Source organism: Thamnophis sirtalis, unplaced genomic scaffold, assembly GCF_051295495.1.
Source record: "Thamnophis sirtalis isolate CommonGarterSnake01/CBP01778 unplaced genomic scaffold, rThaSir2_p1.2 scaffold_1, whole genome shotgun sequence".
Classification (NCBI taxonomy): domain Eukaryota; kingdom Metazoa; phylum Chordata; class Lepidosauria; order Squamata; family Natricidae; genus Thamnophis; species Thamnophis sirtalis.
The window spans coordinates 113,637,285-113,658,617 of record NW_028261381.1 but is presented as its reverse complement, the minus strand read 5'-3'; the positions used below and the strand labels follow the sequence as shown (position 1 = coordinate 113,658,617).

Below are 21,333 nucleotides of genomic sequence, written 5' to 3'. Positions count from 1 at the left end.
CCTGCACAGGTTAGAATAAAAATTATGAAAATCCTTTTTTATATGCTTGTTATTTGTTATTACATTATTGCCTTCACAAATTTTCTCAGTCATTCTTTTTTCCCTTTTCTTTCTTAGCTTATATGCCAACCACCTTCCTGGTTTATTTGCACACTCGAAGTGTCTTTGCTTCTCATGCTTTCTTTGATGCTGATTTGACCCCCGTCTCACCTAAACAATATACATTTTTTAAAAATAAAAATGGTGGCCAGATGCAGAATTTCATGAACAAATGAGCATTAGTCAATATTTCTGCTGTGACATACTTCATCTTTTTTTTATCACAACCATCATTTATTTAAGAGGATTTCATAGATCTTTTCTAAATCTCATTTTAAAAGGGTACTGTAGTTTCAAGTGGATTAACACGAAAGTGAATTTATCGTGTTTATTTATTTTTATTTATTTTAGTTATATCCTTTATGAAAACACTATCAGTATTTTTATAAGCAGCTTAAGGTAGGGAACATATTTAATACTCCAGTGGTGGGATACGACCGGTACTCCCAGCAGGCACCAGGCATACCAGCGCCTGCTTGGAGCACCAGGTACCATTTTGGTACAGTGCTCTGGCGGGACCACCCACCACTCACCCTCCTTACCTGTATTTGAGCCGATCGGGGCTTTTGCGTACACGCACAGAGCATATGGCACCTGCGCGACGCTCTGCCAAGCAGAGGAGCGTTGCGGGTGGTAAGTATGCACGTGTGCTGTACGAGTGCACGTGATGGACCCCGGGCCCTGTTGCAGTGTACCAGTTGCAACGGGATCCGGAACCCACCACTGTAATACTCCTTCCTCCTCCTATTTTCCCCACAAGAGCAAGTCTCTGGGGTGGGTTTGGCTGAGAAATAACAACTGGACCAAGGCTACTAAGCTAGCATGAAATTCTAGGATGGGAGTAGAACTCACAATTCCCAGGGTTCTCAGGTCCTTTAGAGTTTAACTTTAGAATAACCTTATTATCACTTTAAATGTACACTAATCGGCATACATTAAAATGAAATTTCATTGCATACAGCTTTCAAATGGTGAATCACCACACACAATATACACTACATAAACATGACAATAAATTAAATAAATTATTATGCATATGCACATATACCCACATATATTATAGGACACAGTGAAACATCACAGTCTAGTTTGGATGTATACCAAAGGTGGTATTCAGCGGTTCGGACTGGTTTAGGCAAACCAGTAACAGAGATCTTGGGTGGGGCCCCCACCCCCCACCCCAGTGCTATGCAGCCCTATTTATTCATGTTTTTGAGACTGGGTCCATGCGCGGAAGGCTGGGTGCATGTGTGGAAGGTGAAGCGAGCGTACATGCGTGGGGCTAACCAGTGGTAAAAAAATAAGTGACTGTATACATGTGCATGGCAAGAAAAATGAATCTTAAAAGATTAAGCAGCCACAGGACTTATTGAATTATGACTTATTTAGATTCTGTTTTGGAGTGAAAGAAGATGGAACACAAGACACATCCTCATCTCTTTCAGTGTTCCAATTAAGGGAGAACATATACTGCAATCATGCTAGTGCAGTACAGCTATCTGAATGTGGTCAATTACAAAATATCCATTTACAAGAATCAAACAAGTCAGGTGGTTCTCTGCCAGTTCAGTAGATTCCTGAAATATACTCCACTTGAGAGACTGCCTGCTGCCAATCACCTCCACTAGACCGATTAGATCCCACAGATTAGGCCTCCTCCGAATTCCATCCGCCGGCCAGTGCCGACTGGCAACTACCCGGAGGAGAGCCTTCTCTGTGGCTGCTCCGACCCTCTGGAACGAACTCCCCGTGGAGATTAGAACCCTCACCACCCTCCAGGCCTTCCGCAAAGCCGTTAAAACCTGGCTGTTTTGACAGGCCTGGGGCTAAAGAGCTGTTGCCCCCGTTTCGAATGGTATGACTGTTGTGTGTTTTTAAATTATGTATTGTTATGTTTCGTCTTTTTTTTTTTTGTCTGTACCCCTCTTCCCTGATTTAAATTGTGAGCCGCCCTGAGTCCCCTTCGGGGGGAAAGGGCGGCATATAAATATAATAAATCACAATCACAATCACCACTATAACCTCACTAGTGTCATTTTCCATCTACCAATCAGGATGCAACTACCCAGCCTATCAACCCACTTACAGCAACAAAGTTAGCACTCCACACCCCCCACCAAGATTTATAGAGAGACGGCAGCTTTGACCACGCTTTACGCACACAAGCATGAAGCCGAAAACACCAGCCTGAAGATGGCGAGTGGGATCTTGCTGAAATGTATATATAGAGAGAGTTTATATATATATATATAAAGTTATATAGTTATATATATATATCTATCTATCTAATTATATCTAGTTATATCTAGTTATATCTAGTTATATCTATCTCTATCTCTATCTCTATCTCTATCTCTATCTCTATCTCTATCTCTATCTCTATCTCTGTCTCTGTCTCTATCTCTATCTCTATCTCTGTCTCTATCTCTATCTATTGTAAGGTCACATGAGCTGGGAGCTTGACAGGTGCACTGGGAAGTGTCAATTGATATTTTTTTGCCTGTGAAGACTACACTGCCTAACCTAGCTCTAATTCTGCTCTAGACTTGCAACTAGACATCTTTTCCCATTGCTGAGTTGTAGTGCTCTTCACTCTTCCTTGAGTTGGAGGACAGCTATACAGACATAAAATATACTGTCCCTATTGTCAATCCCTATCCTGCATGTACTACAAGTCTTTTCTCCCCTGTAACTGGTGACAAAGCAATAAAGGAGAATATTTGTAGCTCAAGGTTGAAATGAGGGGTCCTCGGTGCTGTCTGGGCTTGGTTGTTTTTTTACAGACATTTCATTAACTGAACTTGGTAACACCATCAGTGCTAGTAAGGAGTTGGGTTTGCTCTCAGTTTATATTCTAGTTGCTTGCCCTGTCAGTGTTAATGAGAGGTGCTTGGAGGTCCTTTTGTTGTGCTGTTTACTGCTAGCTTGTTTGGTAATTCCTTGATTAGGGTATTGTTTACTTCTTGATTGTTGGTCTGATCTTAATCTTGGAGATAATCTATGCCCGTGATGGTGAATCTATGGCATGTGTGCCGGAAGTGGAACGCAGAGCGATCTTTCCGGACATGCGAGCCATTGCCTGTTGCTCTTCTGGAATCCGTCGGGCTGGCCAGCTGGTATTCACATACGCGGGAGCATCAGAAACCAGAAGAGCAGCCTCCCGGTGCGTATGCATGCACTGGGAAGATGAGCTTCCAGTTTCCAGCATGTGCATATGCACCGGCCACCTGGTCTTCCAGTTTTTGGCGCACATGTACATGTGAAGACCAGCTGGCCAATGTACATGCACATGCCGGAAACCAGAAGATCATCTTCCCGGTGCTGCATGCGCACTGGGCAACTGCTCTCGGTGTTGATAAGTTTCACCAACACTGATCTATAATCATCTGGTTGTTGATTGGTGGTGTAGAGGTCTTTTTGTTCCTTTTTTGGTTACTGATTGTGTCTTTTACATAGTATGTAGATATTGTTTGGGTCTATTGATAGTTAATTTGTCAGGCTTCTCAAAATTCCCTAGTATTTTTTGTCTTGGCTTTGTTAGAAAAAGTATCCAGGTCCAGTTCCAAGCTGGGAGAAAATCACTGGAGACAAAATGGAGGCTGGAGGCTGCTTGGAAAGAGGATCTGTTTATTGATGAACAGAATCACTAGGGTTTGTGGTTCTGGTGCAGCTGACAAAACGGAGTTGAGAGTGAGGGGTTTTTACATGGGTTTTGCACTTGAACTTCCTGTTCCTGTGCAAGAACATTTATTCTATTGGCTGTTGTCAGATTCCTACAGGGTCATGTAGTGTCATAGCTGGCTCTATAGGCAAAAGACGAAATGCATGTCCCAGGTGCTCGTCTGAACTAAGTTTGGTTGATGTTTGGACTGCTCTGGAGGTGATGTGATGAAGGAGCTTGTGTTCTGAAAGGTCGTTGGGCAATTTCTATTGTCGCTTAATGGCTTTTTCCTGTGTTGGATCTTGAGTGAGGGCTAATCCTACCATTCTGGCTTTGTTCAGACTTTGCTGCAGGGAGTTTCAAAATATCCTGTCTTGAATGGATTACCAAATCTGCATTTCTAAAAGGTGGCCTCCACAGTTTTTGCTTGGGGCTGGTTTCTGAATAGGCTGACCCACTCTTTCTTATTGGGCACAAAATGTCTGCTGGGGTATTAAATAAACAGAGTCTGCTTCCTGCCTCTGAAAAAACTACGTTTCTCCATTTCTCTCCTTAGGGAAATATAATATTCTACCTTTTTAATATTTCCCAAAATATTTCATTCTTCTGGGTGTGGGTGCTAACTTTCTACAACTTGATCTAGCATGGTCACAGTTTTCCAGTTGGAACTATGGTAAAATATGTAAGTGGGTTAAACTGGCCTGCACAGAAACAAAAGGGCCTAGAACAATGAGGAACCCAAAATCAGATAAATCCAAAAAAGGAACCACAAAATTGTCCATGTATAATTTAAAATGTGCAGTTGTTTGACTTGCCAACTATTCTCTCCAAAAGAGCAGCCTCAGATCGACATGAAAGCATATTTTTAACAGCAAAGATTAGTTTCATTGATTAGTTTCCTCCTTGTAGGAAAAGAAGGTAATAGAACAGCATATATTAGTTCCGGTGTTCCACAAAGAAATTTCTCAGCCAGTGTAAAGAATGAGAGTTGACAAGATTATCTTAAGAAAAAATAGAATAGATTTTTTTTTAATAATGCAGGATAGCAGAATAAATAAGATTCTAATCAGTGTCCTGTGATGATTCTCTTTCTCTCGTTCTTTACAAATTGTACAAATGATGCAAGGGTCATTTATTCTAATATGCTACAATTTTTTAAAAAATAGGCAAAAAGAGATAATCCTTAGAAACAATTTGCGTCTCAATGGCTCACCTGAAATGGTGAAACTCTGAATTTAAACCCTAGTTTACAGATTGCACTTTTGTATTGTCGGAAGAAATGTCCTTCTGGGTTCAGTTCCAAGCCGGGAAAAAGACACTGGAAACATGGAGGCTGCTTGGAAAGATGGTTTAATGGTAGACAGGAACACATGTCTTGAGCTCCTGAACTGAAAAGGGGGATCACATGCTTCAAGATGTTGGGTGAAGAAAAAAAGAGAGACAGATGCTGAAAATCCCTGGTTTTATGCCCTCTCTGGGCTTTGAACCTGATTGGTTGTCAGACTCCCATGGGGCCATGCAAGGGCAACTCTAATCCCAAACTTGAGTCCATGTTTGGTTAAGCATTGCTTCCCTGTGGTGAGATGGGTAAAGGGCTAATACTATCATGCCTTAATCCCATCACCATGGAGACGAAAGGGGGATCTTTGTTACGTAGAATAGACTGACCCAGGCTTTTTAATGGCCCAATGACAAAGGTGAGGGCTATTAAAAGTGAGTCTGCTTCCTGCCTAAAACATGTTTCTCCATTTCTGATCCAGGAAAATATAATTTCCGGCTTTTCAATATTTCCCATGATATTTCATTTTTCTAGGAGAGGGGTGGGTTTTAAGTTCCTACAGTATTAATATAATTCTGAATCTGGCATTCAATCCAGCTAAAGTTTCTTCCTTTTTTGCATTTTTTTAATTCAATATTAATTGTTTTCCATTGGCTGACTCAAAGTTTTTTGCTCTTCCTAGGCCTCCTCTATTCTATGAACTGGATAATAAATGTTTTTAAAATGTAGTAAAATACTAGATTGCACCATTGCTAATCTGCTTTATTTGAAAATAGTTATGTATACATAAGCCCCTCTGTTGCAATTTCTTTTAACACTACTGATGCTTCAGGCCACTCTGGTTGCATGCCGAGGATGAGCGTCAGACCAAACTCCCTTGATCTCAGCATGAAACTTGCAACCCAAAATCAAAGAGTAAGAACACAGAAAGGAGTGTCTAAGAGGGACAAGGGCTCTTGGGGAAAACCCCAACTCTTTTTCCATCCAGAGATGAATTGATTAAGCACAATGATCCTAATAGCCAATTACAAGAAACAGACTTTCCAGGCAGTGGTGACTTGCTTTGGTTTCAGATATTAAAAAAGAAAATAATGGCTATTATTTGGTTAATATTTCCGTATTTCCATATGAAGGAGTTATTCCTACACAAACAGAACAGAACATTTAATTAGCTTCTGCCTCTATCTCTTATGTAAGAACTTGTTATTGGTTCTAGCTTGATATCTAGATAATCAGAGGTGGGTTCCTACCGGTTCGGACCGGTTCAGCTGAACCTGTAATAAATTTGTGGCCTGGGTCGCTGGAATCGGCAGCGACCCAAGCCTGCCACACTCCCAAACTGGTTCTCTCAGTGGCGCCCTATGCAGCACCATAGGCGGCGCCATCTTGTTTTTGCCTTCTGCGCATGCACAGATCAATTTTTGTTGTATTGTGCATGAGCGCCCAGCTCACATTACGTACATGCGTGCACTTGGCACGTCCCTCAGCGAACTGGCAGAAACCCATAACTGCAGATCATTCTGCATGGTGGTTAATATTTGCCTGTAGGAACTCTTGAGTAGGACTTGATGGTTTGGCAGCAACTCATATTGACAAATGTAATTGCTTTTAAAACACCTTGTAGTTTCTTTATACTTCACTTATTAAATAAAATACAGTTGTTTACATTTTCACAACATGCTAAATCCAATTCTATTGTGTGCTAAATTATGGTGTAGCCATAGGGTTTGTAGATGTTGGACTGAGGGGGATTTGGGCCCCTCCAGTCTTTAGTAGGAAGTTATGGGATTTTTTTGTATCCTTTGGAAGATTGATGCCACATTAGAAAAGTGAGTTGAATGAGGGCCTAAGTCTGCTTCACTTCTTTCAGTTAATCAACTTTCTCTTGTGCTCTTTGAGGATTTGAACAGGATGCTTGGATGAGTTCAGGCCACCATTTGCTGTTGAAGCTTAGCTCACTTCTGGCTGGTACTGGCCATAAATTTTTTGGTATATATTGCCATATTCACTTCTCTGGAGTACGGTCAGTTTCTCTCTGAAGTTATCTTCCATTCTTCTGAAATATCATTCTACTTAACCAAAACAGACGATAACATGACAAGGGACAAGTACTTCAAAACATCTTCAAATACTGTGGGGAAAGTACTCCTCATTTTTCATTGTGGAGAGACTGTTCTTGTGCCTTCTTTTCAACCTTTCTCCAGTATTTCCAGTAAATTTAACACTTTATCAATCCCCTTCTTTTTTTAAGCTGTTTGTTATTTACCTGATAGCTGGACTTTAACTCAACTGAAATAATGTAAAAGTTTTTTAATTGGCACATTATTTTTATTCAAGAGAAAGTAGCAAAAAGGAAAATAAATGAATGTAACCTGAATGCTTATGTTGTGCTATAAATCAGTCAGAAACTGCACATATCTGCATATGTTTTAATTCTTCCCCCCAAAGAGAAATTGTCAAACATAGACACTATCTATTTAAATTTGGGATATTGCATAATCCCCATTAAACACAAATTCCTAGTTTTCACAAAACGCTAAATGTAATTTATATCAGCCTGGCCGCATATAAACTGTGATGATGAAAAAATGATAAAAATCCAATGTGTCTATAATAAGTACGGTAATAGGAAAATGAGGACACCTGTCATCAGATCATCAGACAAATGATGCAACATGTAATTGCATCAAATGTTTGACGTCATAATTTTTATTGACCTAAAATGTTTTATTGAGCTTTTATTGAATATGTGATCTTTAGTATGAATTTCATCATAATAAAAAAGGAATAACTAGAGTATAAAACAAGGAGAACACACATGAAATAATCAACAACATCTTCAAAGGAATAAAATTCACAAGCAAAGGAAAATAAAACAGCATACTACCCTTCCTGATTATCTTAATGAGGGCTTATAACAGCCAATTATGTAAGATAAACAAGCTAAAATCTACCAGAGTGCATCCATAAACATTAACAATCAACAGTCAGAAAACATGATGAAAACTCTTTAATTTCACAATATATAATTGACAGACTCACTTCTAACTGGGAAACTGTGAGTCCAAAACTTAAAACATTACAGAATTCCTGGATGTTTGTCAATCAGATAAATCAGCTGTCAATAGACTCATAGAGATAAACCCAGAAGTGAAATGCTACCAGTTTTGGCCGGTTTGGGCCGGTTCGCCCGAACTGGTAGTAAAAAATGTAGTTTGTCCTGCCAGTATTGATGGGGGTATGCTAAAAAAAGTTTTTAAAAAGTTCCGAGAATCAGCTGTGCAACAATCAGCAGTGCCATGTGATTTCTAGCAATTTTTTACTACCACTAGTAGTAAAATCTGATCTGCTTAACTGTGGCTTATGAGGCTTATATGAGCCTACATATGTACATACATTATGATACTCATCTGAAAGCATTCTACATAAACTCTACCTAACAAATGACATGCTATCACTGTTTAAATATATGTTTGGATTTTACAAACAGAAAAAAAAGTGTACATATATTAAGGAAAGACAGTTTTTTAAGAATAGGAGTGTGTCCTTGGAGGAAATCTGGGCCATCATCAAATTAGTAGAATCATTTGAAATGGTTACTATGTGAAGAATGAATAATAGATACCCCTTATAGTAATGTCAAACTATCCTTGGTCTATCTTTTTTTGCAAGGCAGTCACAGCTTCTCTGCCTCTTTTGATTATGATTGACATTTGAGTGCTTCACCTAAATTTTAATCATACCAACCATAATCAAAAGGGATTATATTACCTGAAAGGACTTGAACTCTCTGTAAGTGCTTGAAACTGTATTTATGTCATCATGCTTTTTTGCCCTGAGAAATAATTAGGGCATGAACTTTTAAGTCAAATTCAACCAGCCAAAATATAAATTCCACCCCCTATTTATTGTTCCGCTTTGCTGTGAATTGAGGTCAAGTGATTTTGGTGATGCCCAAAAGAGTTTGGTCCTCACCATCCATGTCACAAATTATCACTTGAAGGTACAGATTACATTTTTATCACCTACACACAAAATATGTTTTTAAAACTTGGGGAAAGCATCCAAACATACAAACCCAATATGAAACTAAATACAGTAGCTTGAAGTACAATATATCTCCAGAGTTGACAACAATGTTTTTTTCCCAATCACAGTGGTGATGGATCAGTGTCCTTCAAACAGGAAGGACTTTATTTTAATATCTTTTCTTCTGCTCCTCCATATTTCTTGGCCAGTTTTGGAGGACAAATATCTCTGTAGCAACCATTTTCTTCAGAATTCCTACTCGGCCTTTAAGCAAAAGAGGTTGCCTGTTAGAGTCCTACTGACCAATTTTATGTTTATTTCCACAAGCTTAGATCAGACATTGTAATAAACCATAGTTATAGTTTATAAACCAGTGGTTGAGTTAAGGGTGAAAAAACTACTATAACCCATCTCTTATTTCTATTCATCCACATGGGGAAAAAGAAGAAAAATATGCTTAAAAAGCTGATGAGAATGCTCGGGCACAATTGTTTTTTGTAGGGTGTGGGTAAAAGAGTGTTAGCATTGTCTGAAAACAAGCAGTTAACCTCGCTCTTAAAAATGTCCACATAAAATTCTGACAGCTCAAGAAGACACTGCCTAAAAACATCCTGGGAGAGTTAGGTCAAGTGAAGAACACGATGGTGTTTTATACCATCTCGAATAATTTCTTGGCTCAAAAACAGAGCATAAAAATGTTTCTGTTAAGGGGAAAATATGCACCAAAAAAACCAATGCAGATTTCTTTACAGAAAATAACGTGAAACTTTGACAGAAGAAAAAAAATGGATGAATACAAAAGATGCAGACAGAGAGCAGATGTAAACTTGTAAATGTTGCCCCCTCAATAGAAGTTCCTCAGGCAGTGTGATGACCTTCCCTGCCAACCTCCCCCCTTCACAGTTCATCTCTTTCTTATGTTTCCTTAATTGTCCCTCAGAGGTTCTGACCTGGAATGGTTTTCTTGATCTGTAGATGTTCAGAACTGCTTTTTTTTAAACTATTATGTCAAAATCAGGAAAGCAAGGTTGTCTGAATTAAACAAATGATGTGATTTGTTTAGTGATCAGAGGCACTTGGCCAATTCTCTGAGAATATTTGTTATGTCACACTTTTAACAATAACGTAATGTCATTATTTGAAAGCCCTGAAAGTTGCTCATGTTCCTAAAAAGTATTTATTAATTTCTAAAATCTGTTAGTTACCCCATGAGAGCAGCTCATGGGGTAACATTTAAAAATAAAAATTCATTAATGAAACAATTACTTTAAGAAAAATGTCAAAACAACAGAGGAAAGGGTCTGGTTTAAAAATGGTTATGATTCTCATGGTTAACTATTATTTCTAAGTTGTTTTCTGCCATGTCACTCAAGTGAATCTAAGCAATATGCAAAAATAATGTAACAATAAACAGATACACACACACACACACATACAAACACACACACTGTTTTCCCCAAAATAAGACCTCCCCAGATAATAACCCCAATCGGGCTTTTGAGCGCATACGCTAACATAAGCCCTTCCCAAAAATATTGGAACACAGCAGCAGAAATGAGGTGACCACACTCACTGCATCCCGCACCTCAAAAATACTAAGATCTCACCGAGAACAAGGCCAAGCACTTATTTTCGGGGAAACACGATATCAGTGGTGGGTTGCAGGTTGTATGCCCCGGTACGGGCGTACCGGTGCCTGCCGGGAGCACCAGGCACCATTCCAGTATGGTGCTCCCGAGGGCCCACCTGCCCGCCCACCGTCCTTTCCTATATTTGAGCTCTTCGGCACTTCCGTGCACGGAGTGAACAGTGCCTGCGCGACGCTCTGCCGTAAGCTTTCTGAACATTAACTGTGAGGAGTTGTTCTGATTCTGGGCGTAGATGATACCATAACAGGGAAGCTCTATAGAGAAGGTTCCCTTCAAACCACCTCCCACTGTACATGGTCTCTCTACCAGCATTCCTTGGGTAGATAAATTCTACTTGGAGCAAATAATGTCACAGACACTCAAGCTGTGAGCCATATGCAACTTTATCAGTTATTATAATCATACTGAGCTGTACACAGAGTGAACCAGTTTGGTGTAGTTTTTAAGCTAGGCTAGAAACTAGGAGACTGTGAGTTCTGGTCCTGCCTTAGGCATTAAAGCTGGCTGGATGACCTTTGGCCAGTCACTGTTTCTCAGTCCAAAATGTCAGGCTTGGGCAACAAGCTGGTCAGTCCATTTGTGTCACAACTAATTAATATTTGGTGGATTGAAAAAAAATGTGGGTCCTGCAATTGTGGGGAAATGATAGGAAAGAGGAAAAATGGAATTGTACCCTGAACCTATTGGAAACCACTGCAGTTCCCATAATTTTGATCTGATATTACAATATTGGGGTGTTCCCTTTAAGACACAGGCAATTGCATGTTGTATAAGCTAATGCTTCTGAGTAAGCTTCAGGGGCTATTTCTTTTGGTTTGAGTTATAGTAGACCAAATAAGAAGTCAGAAGGAATAAATAGTTGTGTCTCTTGTTCTAGGAATAAGCTTAATTGCTGCATGAGTCAAGGCAGGGCACTAGACCCGTATTCCAAAATACTGACACTAGACCAGTGCTGGGTTTCAAATTTTTTTAGAACCTCTTCTGTAGGTGTGGTCTGCTTTGTGGGAGTGGCTTGCCAGCCATGTGACTGGGTGGGCTTGGCCAACGTAAAATGTGGTGAAACTCACTTAACAACGCTCTTGCTTGTTGGCTCAGAAACTCTGGCATTTGAAACACGCAAGTCTTAATGCTGTCAAGTTACAAGACCCTTGCACCCCTAACCCTTTAGAAAAAAAAACCAGGGGTGTTCAAAGTTGACAGCTTTAAGACTTGTGGACTTCAGAATTCCTCCTCTCGCTCTTCATCTTGATGATGGGCGGATGGGCGGATGGGCGGATGGGCAGTGGGAGGGAGCTGGAACCAGTTCTAAACAGCACTGTAGATTTGTGGAACCTTTTCTATAGAAAAGGTTAGAAATGGCAGGAACCCACCCTTGCACTAGACTGTCTGAGTTACAGGAGCATATGGAGAGTTTTCTCATGTTTCAATTTGCCAATTGCTAGCTTAAGAACTTGAAAGGTGGCTAAACCCACAATTTTATTAACCAATTTCGTTGCATTTAAGTACAATGACAATAAAGATTATACTTAAGCATCCATCTATAGTTGCCCAACCCAGTTCTACCCCATGTTAAGGGCAGCAGTTGAGGGCTGGCAGATGATGCTGAGGAATGGAGGGGAGGGAAAGAACTATGGAATCCACCAATCACTTTCCTTAACTTATCCTGCCTGAAATTAGTTAGGCTAGCCCTATTCATTGGCCTCGTTGTGACAGAACAAATACTTGCAATGGGGATAGTATCACATATCCTGCATAGTATATTTTGCCAGCTTCATTGGATAGCACTTTGATATAATAATTAAAGAGAGAAACTGGTTAAAAGGCCATAATGTAGCAGAAGTACAGAAAATGAAAATGAAGAGCATTTTGATCTATCTTAACTTGAGTAAGTACAGGGGAAGTCTAAGAAGGCAGATAGTTGGCATTGACCAGAGGCCTTTGAGTAAGTGGAGATTTGTGCCCATGAAATATCAACAATTTCAACCATCTTGGTTTTTCAACCTTCTGCATTTTCACTTTTCAGTTTAATGTCATTTCTTCCAGATAAAAGTCAGAAACAGCTTTATTTTGAGGCAACGTTATCTATTTCCCTGCATGCTAGAAACATTGGGCCTATGGCTTTACCCCTTTACCCGGCCAACCAAGAGTTGTCAATGAAACCTCTCTTTGATCTCAGAATGATTGAGATACTACATAAAACAGATGGATTTACAAGCAGAAGCAAAGGTAGCTCCACAAAACTCAAGCAGTGCAGCTTTGCCTTTTCTTTCTCTTAATGATTTTTTTTCTATTTCATAAAACTGTACCAATGAAAATTTGCTTCTCAGATTCAGTGCCATCTAGGAGTTTTTTTGAAGTTGCAAAGGGAGCTGGGATGGATAGGCTATGCTTGTTAATGGAAGTAAAACAATTGCCTTATCTCTAAGAAAACTTACTCCCTTACCTGATATTGCCATGGCAAGCTGACCCTGGCCTAACTCAAACAGGCAGAGTATATGCTTAGCAGAGAAGAGATAATGTTTCAGGAGCAATTAACAGGAGCAGCAGGCATTAGCTAGAGATAATGATTCTCATATCCACAGCACTTTAACAGGATGCATAGAAATATAGTATAGATACTGTGAGATACAAAAATCCATCACTTATGGGAAAATCTATATCAACTCTTGGTCATTCCCCCAGTATTCTCACAATCTTTCCACAACCTGGAAAGAAACAACTGTTTGATATAAAATGCAATATTGAATATAATACATTGTTGCTGCACTTGTAACTAGAATTAATACCTTGGGCAGAAAAGAAATGTGCAGTTCTGGAGGGGGGTGGGTTCTCTCTTCTCTCTTGGAGAGTCTGGGATTCAGTTGGAAGGTGGACTCTTAAGATTTGGGAGCTCCAGTTGTGTCCATAAGATATGTACATAAGATAAAATCGAATTAATGGAAACAAAAATAAACTGGACTCTTTTCCTATTTAATAGATATTTCATGCAGAATATTTGTGGATATTTCACAACTGGAATCTAGAGAAAGACTATTAAGTATCTTGAAATGTGGTCAATGGAAAACTAAATGTCTACCAAGCCACTATTTCTCTTCCTTTACTATTCATTCCTTTTCATGGATATCTGAGAGCTCATTCACACAAGACATCTGCATAAGCCAAACCTTCATGCACATACAAAGATATTCACCCTGAACATGCGACCACATGCAGAAGACATTTGTCATTTGAGCAATGTCAGTGCACTCACATGGCAAGCACTTCAGTTTTCTAATGCTTAGCTAGGCTATTATCTACATCAGAGCATTCAGTTGTTTTAGTTTTCAAGGGAACAAACATTATGTGAAAACTAGGCCTACACAGTCATAGCCATCGAGTCATGGAACTTGCCATCAGTTCAGTAGATATCTGGTTCATGCAACTTTGTTTAGACAAAGTCTGCCCTGCATGAACCATTCCTAGAGGCCTCATTCCTGACTTCCCACACACAAACACACGTCGAACATAATCTCAATCTATATAATAACATATATAAAACACCTGTATAATGCATATTTGGTAATTGCAACAACCACCAAGCATGTATCTGTATGATATACAAAATCTCTATCCTAATATCATGGTTATGGAGAATTTCAATTGTGTATATATAACTGCACCATAAACTTACATATACTGCGTAAATAAAATTCTGTGCCAATGTAACCCACATTCCTGAGTAACAAAGGCTATATCCTGCAATCTAAACAAATCTTGGAAATATGCACAGATTTGTTTGTTTTGAATATTTGTTTTTCCTCAAATGTTTCATCTCAGGACAAAGAACTATGCAAGGTTTTGAAGTTGCTGTTTCACTGCTGGAAATCCGATCTAATCTTCTCAACTCTGGTTTCAAAATAATCAGAATCAGAATCTGAACTCTTGTGAATGTTTCTTGTCTGTAGATTATCTTATTTAGAAAGAAATACTCTGTAATAGTGATGCTGACTTTTTTCACCCATGCACACCAACTGGTTCTGCTATATGCACATATATTGTATAATTTATAGAGATGGTCCGGTTCTGTATTCAGTACAGTAATAAATAGGAAGCAATGCTTACAACAACCATTAATATATGGTATTTACTTTTCAGTGGCAAGTATTGCTTGTGGTAATTTGATGAATATAGAAGCACAGGTCTGAGATTTTTATGCTTACAACAACCATTAATATATGGTATTTACTTTTCAGTGGCAAGTATTGCTTGTGGTAATTTGATGAATATAGAAGCACAGGTCTGAGATTTTTACACTTTTTCAGTTATGTTAAGACTAAAGATGTGTAGGTTAATTTTTAAAATCCTCATTTTCACTGTGTTTAATAAGTAAATAAAGGCAAGAAATTTATTTAGATATCTCTTCTTATAAGCATAAATCCACAGACAGTCTGATTAATCTACAGCAGGGATGTCAAACTTGCAATGGCACGTTGATGTCACATTACGTATCACAACTTTTTCCCCCTTCGCTAAACTGGGTGTGGGGTGATGCATCTGGCCCACGGGCCATGAGTTTGACACCTCTGATCTACAGTATAGTTATCCATCCCCCAATTCTCAAATGTCTAAACTATGGGGTAATATCAGTGGTGGGATTCAAATAATTTATCAACTGGTTCTCTGCCCTAATGACCAGCTGGGTAGGTGGGGCTTGGTGGTCATGTGACTGGGTGGGCATGGCCAACTCAATGTCACTCAATCGATGGGTGCTTCACCTTCGCTGTTATAATGTAATAAGAGTTAACCAGAGAGGCAGTTTCTGTAAGCAGGGCAATAAAAATTAGGCTAGAAGCAACACCAGAATGTTTCCTTCCTGCCTTCTTTACAGGATTAGCCCTGTAAAGTGGAAAAAATGAAGTAAGATTTCTTCCAACAACTGGTTCTCCGAACTGCTTAGAAAGTTAACAACCGGTTCTCCCGAATAAGTGCAAACTGGCTGCATCCCACCACTGGATAATACTCATAGGTTCCTCTTATATGGGAAAACTGTGAGTTTGCCCTGGTATGCAGTTAAAGTTTGAAGTTTAGTGACAAGGACACAATGGCCTATAGCAGTGTTTCTCAACCTCGGCCACTTGAAGATGCGTGGACTTCAACTCCCAGAACGTGGCTGAGGTTGAGAAACAGTGATACAACCACCATCTTTGTAAAAGTTTGTTTTGTGGATGTTAAGGGATAACTGCCTGTGTTACAAAGACAAAATGTACCAATGAAAAACAGAGGAATCCCATTTCTAAATAGTAATAGTATTCATCTTGACCTTTTTTAGATTTTGTTTTATAATTTCTTTTGTGCTTTGGAGATGGATCACTTATGTAACCTGTCATGTGCTATTTATAAGGTCTTCCTGTGTTTTTTAAAATGTAATTTGACATCTTCCCCTTCTTTTTCTTTTGTGATATTTTGTTTTATGCAGGTATATTTGATTTCCTTTTCCCCCACCAAAGCTCTAAACCCCACTATTCCTTTAGTATATGTTGGTAACAACAAGAAGGACAAAAAAGAAACCAGATTCAGGCTGATACTTTTTTACTGATAAAAGTATATTTTTTTAAAAAAATCAATGGATGTTTCTTGGCAATAGAAGTGGTTTTGCCAATGCCATTTTCAGTAATGTTTTATCAGTTGCCCAGTCTAGCCTATGGCCTATAATTATTGGAGGACAGTGACATCTTAGCCAGATGCAATCTTGTTGATAAAATTTCTATATTCATACAACACCAGCCAAGTGTTGTTGCCACCTGCCAAGTATGAAAGAAAGCCAAATTCTGTAATTAGGGCAAATTAATGCAATTACATAGCTTATGATCCTTAAATATTTACAGGAGAGGTTGTGTTTTTTTAACCCTATCTTTGCTATTTTTCTGTTCATATTCTTTGTGGGAAACCCTGCTTACTTTTGGTTTCAGTGACTTTACTATCTATTTCGTTCCTCAAAATTACACACACAAACGCACACACACACACAGACACTTTTTTTTTACAGGTTCTCTAGGTTAAATCACCATGTGATTGCTTAGATACATTTGATTTATTGCATTGATATTATCTACAGGTTTATGTATTAAGACAAAGTTTTTTTCCTGATAGAGTTTTAACCTCTAGCAAGAATATTGTGATGGCATTCATAAATGCTAGGAAGGGAGGGAGGGAGGGAAGGAAGAAGGAAGGAAGAAGGGAGGAAGGGAAGAAGGAAGGAAGAGGGAGGGAGGGAGGGAGGAGGGGAGCAAGGAAGGAAGGGTTTGTTCTGACATTTGTAATAAAGGGAAATTCAACATTTTAAAAAAGTATAATAGTTATAAACATTCTTCTCTTTCCACTTTTTTAAAAAAAATCAAACTTTTGTTTAACAGTAAAAGACAATTCAAACTGAAAAAGGAATAAAAAACTGCAAAAAAATAAAAAATAGAAAAAGAAAAACACCTAAAAATTGACTTTCAACCTTCATCACAATTGTAAACAATTTCACTATGTAACGGAAGGTGTGAATGACTTTGGGGGATAAGCGAAAGAAATGCTGCCTAGGAAACAATCAGGCAAGCGAGGGGGGTTTCCCCCAATGACTTAACAATCAGGGAAAGCAGCTTAGGAAAGACTAATTGATCAGATGGTTAAAAGTGGCAGTGGAAAGTTTGTGTCTTCAGACTTTCAAGATTCTTTTAATCAGATGTAGATTAGAAATCTACAGATATAGATTTGGCTCATCTAAGTGTATCTTCTGTCTGGTTTACCTGGGAGGACTGACACACCATCTCACACTTCTTAATTAGCAGATATAAAACTCTTCACCCCACAACTCAACACTTAACTATAGGCAAATCTAATACATAATGTTCGCCAGATGATAGCAAAAAGTCCAGAGTCCTAAAATAATACTAACAAACAACTCATCATACCACATCTCAACTTCTAACTGTAAGCAAATTTACAATTAAAGGGCAAAAATGGTCCTAATATCCTAGTATGACTAAAGGGTGAAATTTAACATAGCAAACTGGGACAATTTTTCCTCTACAGAAAACAAACTCATAAGAATCCTTTACCTTAAGTGAAAGTACAATCACATACAGCACCAACTTAAATGCTATCCAATTAGTATACATAGAGTAACTGTAGGGGGGGGGAGTCTTAAACACCATGTTAACGGTAAGCAAATCTAATACACAACTTTTTTTCTATTCTAGAGGTCAGCACATCCAAAGAAAACTATCCAAAACAAAAAAAAATCCATTTAACTCTGATCAAATAAACTGACTTTGTGTTCCTTTTTATGCATAGCAATCTTTCTCTTTAATCCATTCAGATGATTATGATCCTTGCTTGAATTTCTTCAAAACTTTAAAAAGCTTCCTTTCCAAGAAGAATTTATGCCAATTGCTCTCTGGGATTGTCATTTTTATGTCCTTCTTAATGTTTAAAGCTCCATCCGATTTTTAATCTAATGACAAATTCTTGTTCACCTTGTTGTCAGATAGACTTTGTTGCATATCTTGTTTTTCTGGCAACAGGCTGTTTCTAAGAAAATACAATACAGCTGACCATATTGACTCATTCCTCAAGAATGCCTCTGAAAATCATTAGAGGTTGCTTATCTTGCTATGTCTTCAATATCTAAATAATTTATATCACATGAAAATCCATTTATTCTTTAAAATTATTTTCAAAATCTTAATAGTTCAAAATAAAATAGTACAATACTTTCTGAGTTCTGAGCATGTTTAAAACTTTCTATGGCCAAACTCTTGCTGTTTCTTGTTTATTACAAATTTCTAAAGATACCATTTCATTTTCTTACATTAAGGATTGAAAGAAATACCCAGTGGTTCCAGCCTTGTCATTTTGAAGTTGTCTAACTTCTTTAAAGCAATTAATGGGTGAACTTAATTGTCCTGTGGAAGGCTCTGATTGTAGCTGGAGCAAGGTTGGCAAATCCCCATATCTCCCAGTTCTTCCATCCTTTAAAGACTGCTGCCTTGCCGTCTCCTTGGAAGGAGCAATTGTTTGGAGCACAACACATCTCCGGCAATCTCACATCTCTACTTTCCAGAGAAGGTTGAAGGAGCCAATCTATTCTTCAGTTCCTAGCCACAATTACTCAATTTTACATGGAGCTATCTTCAATCTGCCATTCTTTGCCGGAAGTCCTCTACTTTCAACTATAAAAGTGCTGAAGAGTATGAATTAGAACATACAATGCACGTTTCCAAATTTTGCTTGATGGACTTTGCAAATAGAGAGGCAACGACAGTATTACATTCTTTCTCTGACTTTTTTTAATATTCTAATTATTCCTTCATTTTCTCCTGATTTTATTGTTTCAGAAGACTTCCTCTCAGAGATCCAAGCCTTGTTTTGTTCATCATATAAACGAGAAACTGGCTTTAATACTTGGTTTTATAAATGAAAGTTTACACCCAAAAGTACAATCTGTAATTTCTAGGTAGCAGCTTCCATTCCTGCCAAGTCTAAAAGAATTAGTTTAAAAAGGACCATTCCTTTCCTTACTGGGTGCTCCTTTCTGCTTTCCACATTTAACATATTAATATTTTAAAAAGACAAAGTGAAGCCTGGGGAAATTGCAAGGAAATGGAAGATTCAACACTTCTTACCCATGTTGGATGCATTTACACCAACTAGGCAGCCACATACAGTTTAGAAAGGAACAGATTTCACAGGCAAACCTCTGTGGCCATTGAAAGAATGAAATAGCATCCTTAAGAGAAAGGGGGGGGGAGTTTACAACCAACAAAGAAACAACCAAGCTCAGAGAGCATCAAGAACTCCACACTTCAACCTTGAGCTATATATTTTCTTCTGTTGAAACGATAGCTTGCTTAGAATTGTATGATTCGGGAGATTAGTTGAGTTTTAATTATTGGGGAGATCAAGGTCCCCAGATGCCAAATTAACAAATTACAATGTGCAGTTTTTATCATTTTTCCCCTCACAATAAAAATATTAATATCATAGTGTCACATACACATAACTAATTTGTTTGGCAGAAACAATACATAAGAATGCCCACAAAATAAATTGTTCCTAAAAATATTTACACTGTTCTCTCCTCATTTTATAAAAAATCAGCTTCAGTGACAAATAAAAGAGCAAGAAAAAAATAGCTAAAATATGAATTTAAAAAAAATTCTATCAGCAAGTCTCTCTACCCAAAGGCATTTATAATCTTACAATGCAAACTGCTGAAGCTCCAGTATTTGGATAATCAATTTTGGTTTCCTTAGGATGGCTGGTGGCTATTGTAAAATACACAATATTGTAACAAAATTCTATCTTTTAAAGCCTCCCCTTACAATATTAAGGGTTTACAATAGATTGTTTTTAAAAGTTATAAACTGTTCTGGGAGGCTCCTTACCTAAAAAGTAGAGAGAAAAAAATGTAATACATAAAATAATAATTAACTTATTTTTTATACCTCATAGCCATCTTTCAAATTGCAATGTTTTGTTTTATTTCCACGCTTCCAACCCTGTCCCCTCTCTTAGTTATCCAATCCATCATATTTAAATGGAATCTCTCCTGGTGAGGATCAGAATAAAACCCGACAATAGTGAACAAAGCTGAGTAGAGTTTCTATTTGATACTCCCTCTTATATACCTTCCCCCGGGTGGCTATCACCCTCTTTTCCCTCCCGATACTTAACAAAGCTTTTCTCCTCATCCACCAGATGCCACTATCCTTCTGCTGATATCGCAACAACCTTTCCCCGCATCCAAGTCATTTTACCAAAGTTTTGCTCTTTTCCCCCCTCTCTCTATACAGACACTCATGCCAGAAGACCCCTCACCAGCTTTCTCCGATTAGACTCTTTCAATGAATTCTTCCCTGCAATCTGTTATTCCTCTCAGAAATAGCTAAAAGACTCTCCATTCAAGGCTTACCTAGGGCTCGATTATCTCCCCCCACCCCGTTCGGAATTGCCAGGTACAAGTTAGAGTTGCTTTCCTCTCTTGATAACCCAAGACTCAGCATATCCTCCCTTCCCTTACCCTTACATCTCATTGCAATATTTACCAGCTAACCTCTCAGTCAGCATCTCTATTGCCTAAATATTTTCTCTTTTCTTTTCTCCCCCTTTTCCTTCTTTTTCAAATCTCAAAAGGTAAGATGAAACAAAGTCACCAGGAAGAAACTCCACACCCAAAAGGGTAACATGTCCCTGCACAGCCAATTGTCTTACCTAGCGTAGTGACAGAGAGCACCAGCTGAAAGTAGAAAATCAGATGTAGGAAGCAATCCATGACTTTGCTCTCTGCTTCGCTTGTGCATCAACCCTTCTCTTTAAGGTTCTACAAACGCTCTGATGTTAACACTTGGACTCTTGCTGGCTTATAGCATTCCACCTCCTGCTTTGGCAGACTCTCATGGGTCCTAAAGCCCTCATGGTTTCATTACCTTACACTTCTTTCAGCAAGTGAAGAGCAAGACTGTTGAAAACAATTACCCCACCCTGCCCCATTTGACTATACTTACATATAATCATTGACATTTGCCTGGAGTGGTGATTTTGATCATTTTGCATCTAATTTTTTTCTGTAACTACCTAGATGAATGTCTCAG

The 21,333-nt window shown here is 38.5% G+C and overlaps 1 protein-coding gene across 1 annotated transcript in view; it reads right to left on the bottom strand.

The window, feature by feature from the left end:
* LTK (leukocyte receptor tyrosine kinase) overlaps window positions 1–21,069 on the bottom strand; it is a 112,420-nt gene extending 91,351 nt beyond the window's left edge. The window contains exon 1 of the mRNA XM_087722376.1: window positions 20,954–21,069. Within this exon, the coding sequence (XP_087578502.1) occupies window positions 20,954–21,014 (61 nt within the window). The 5' untranslated portion in view covers window positions 21,015–21,069. The remainder of the gene's footprint in view (window positions 1–20,953) is intronic.
* Between the last annotated feature and the right edge of the window lie 264 nt (window positions 21,070–21,333).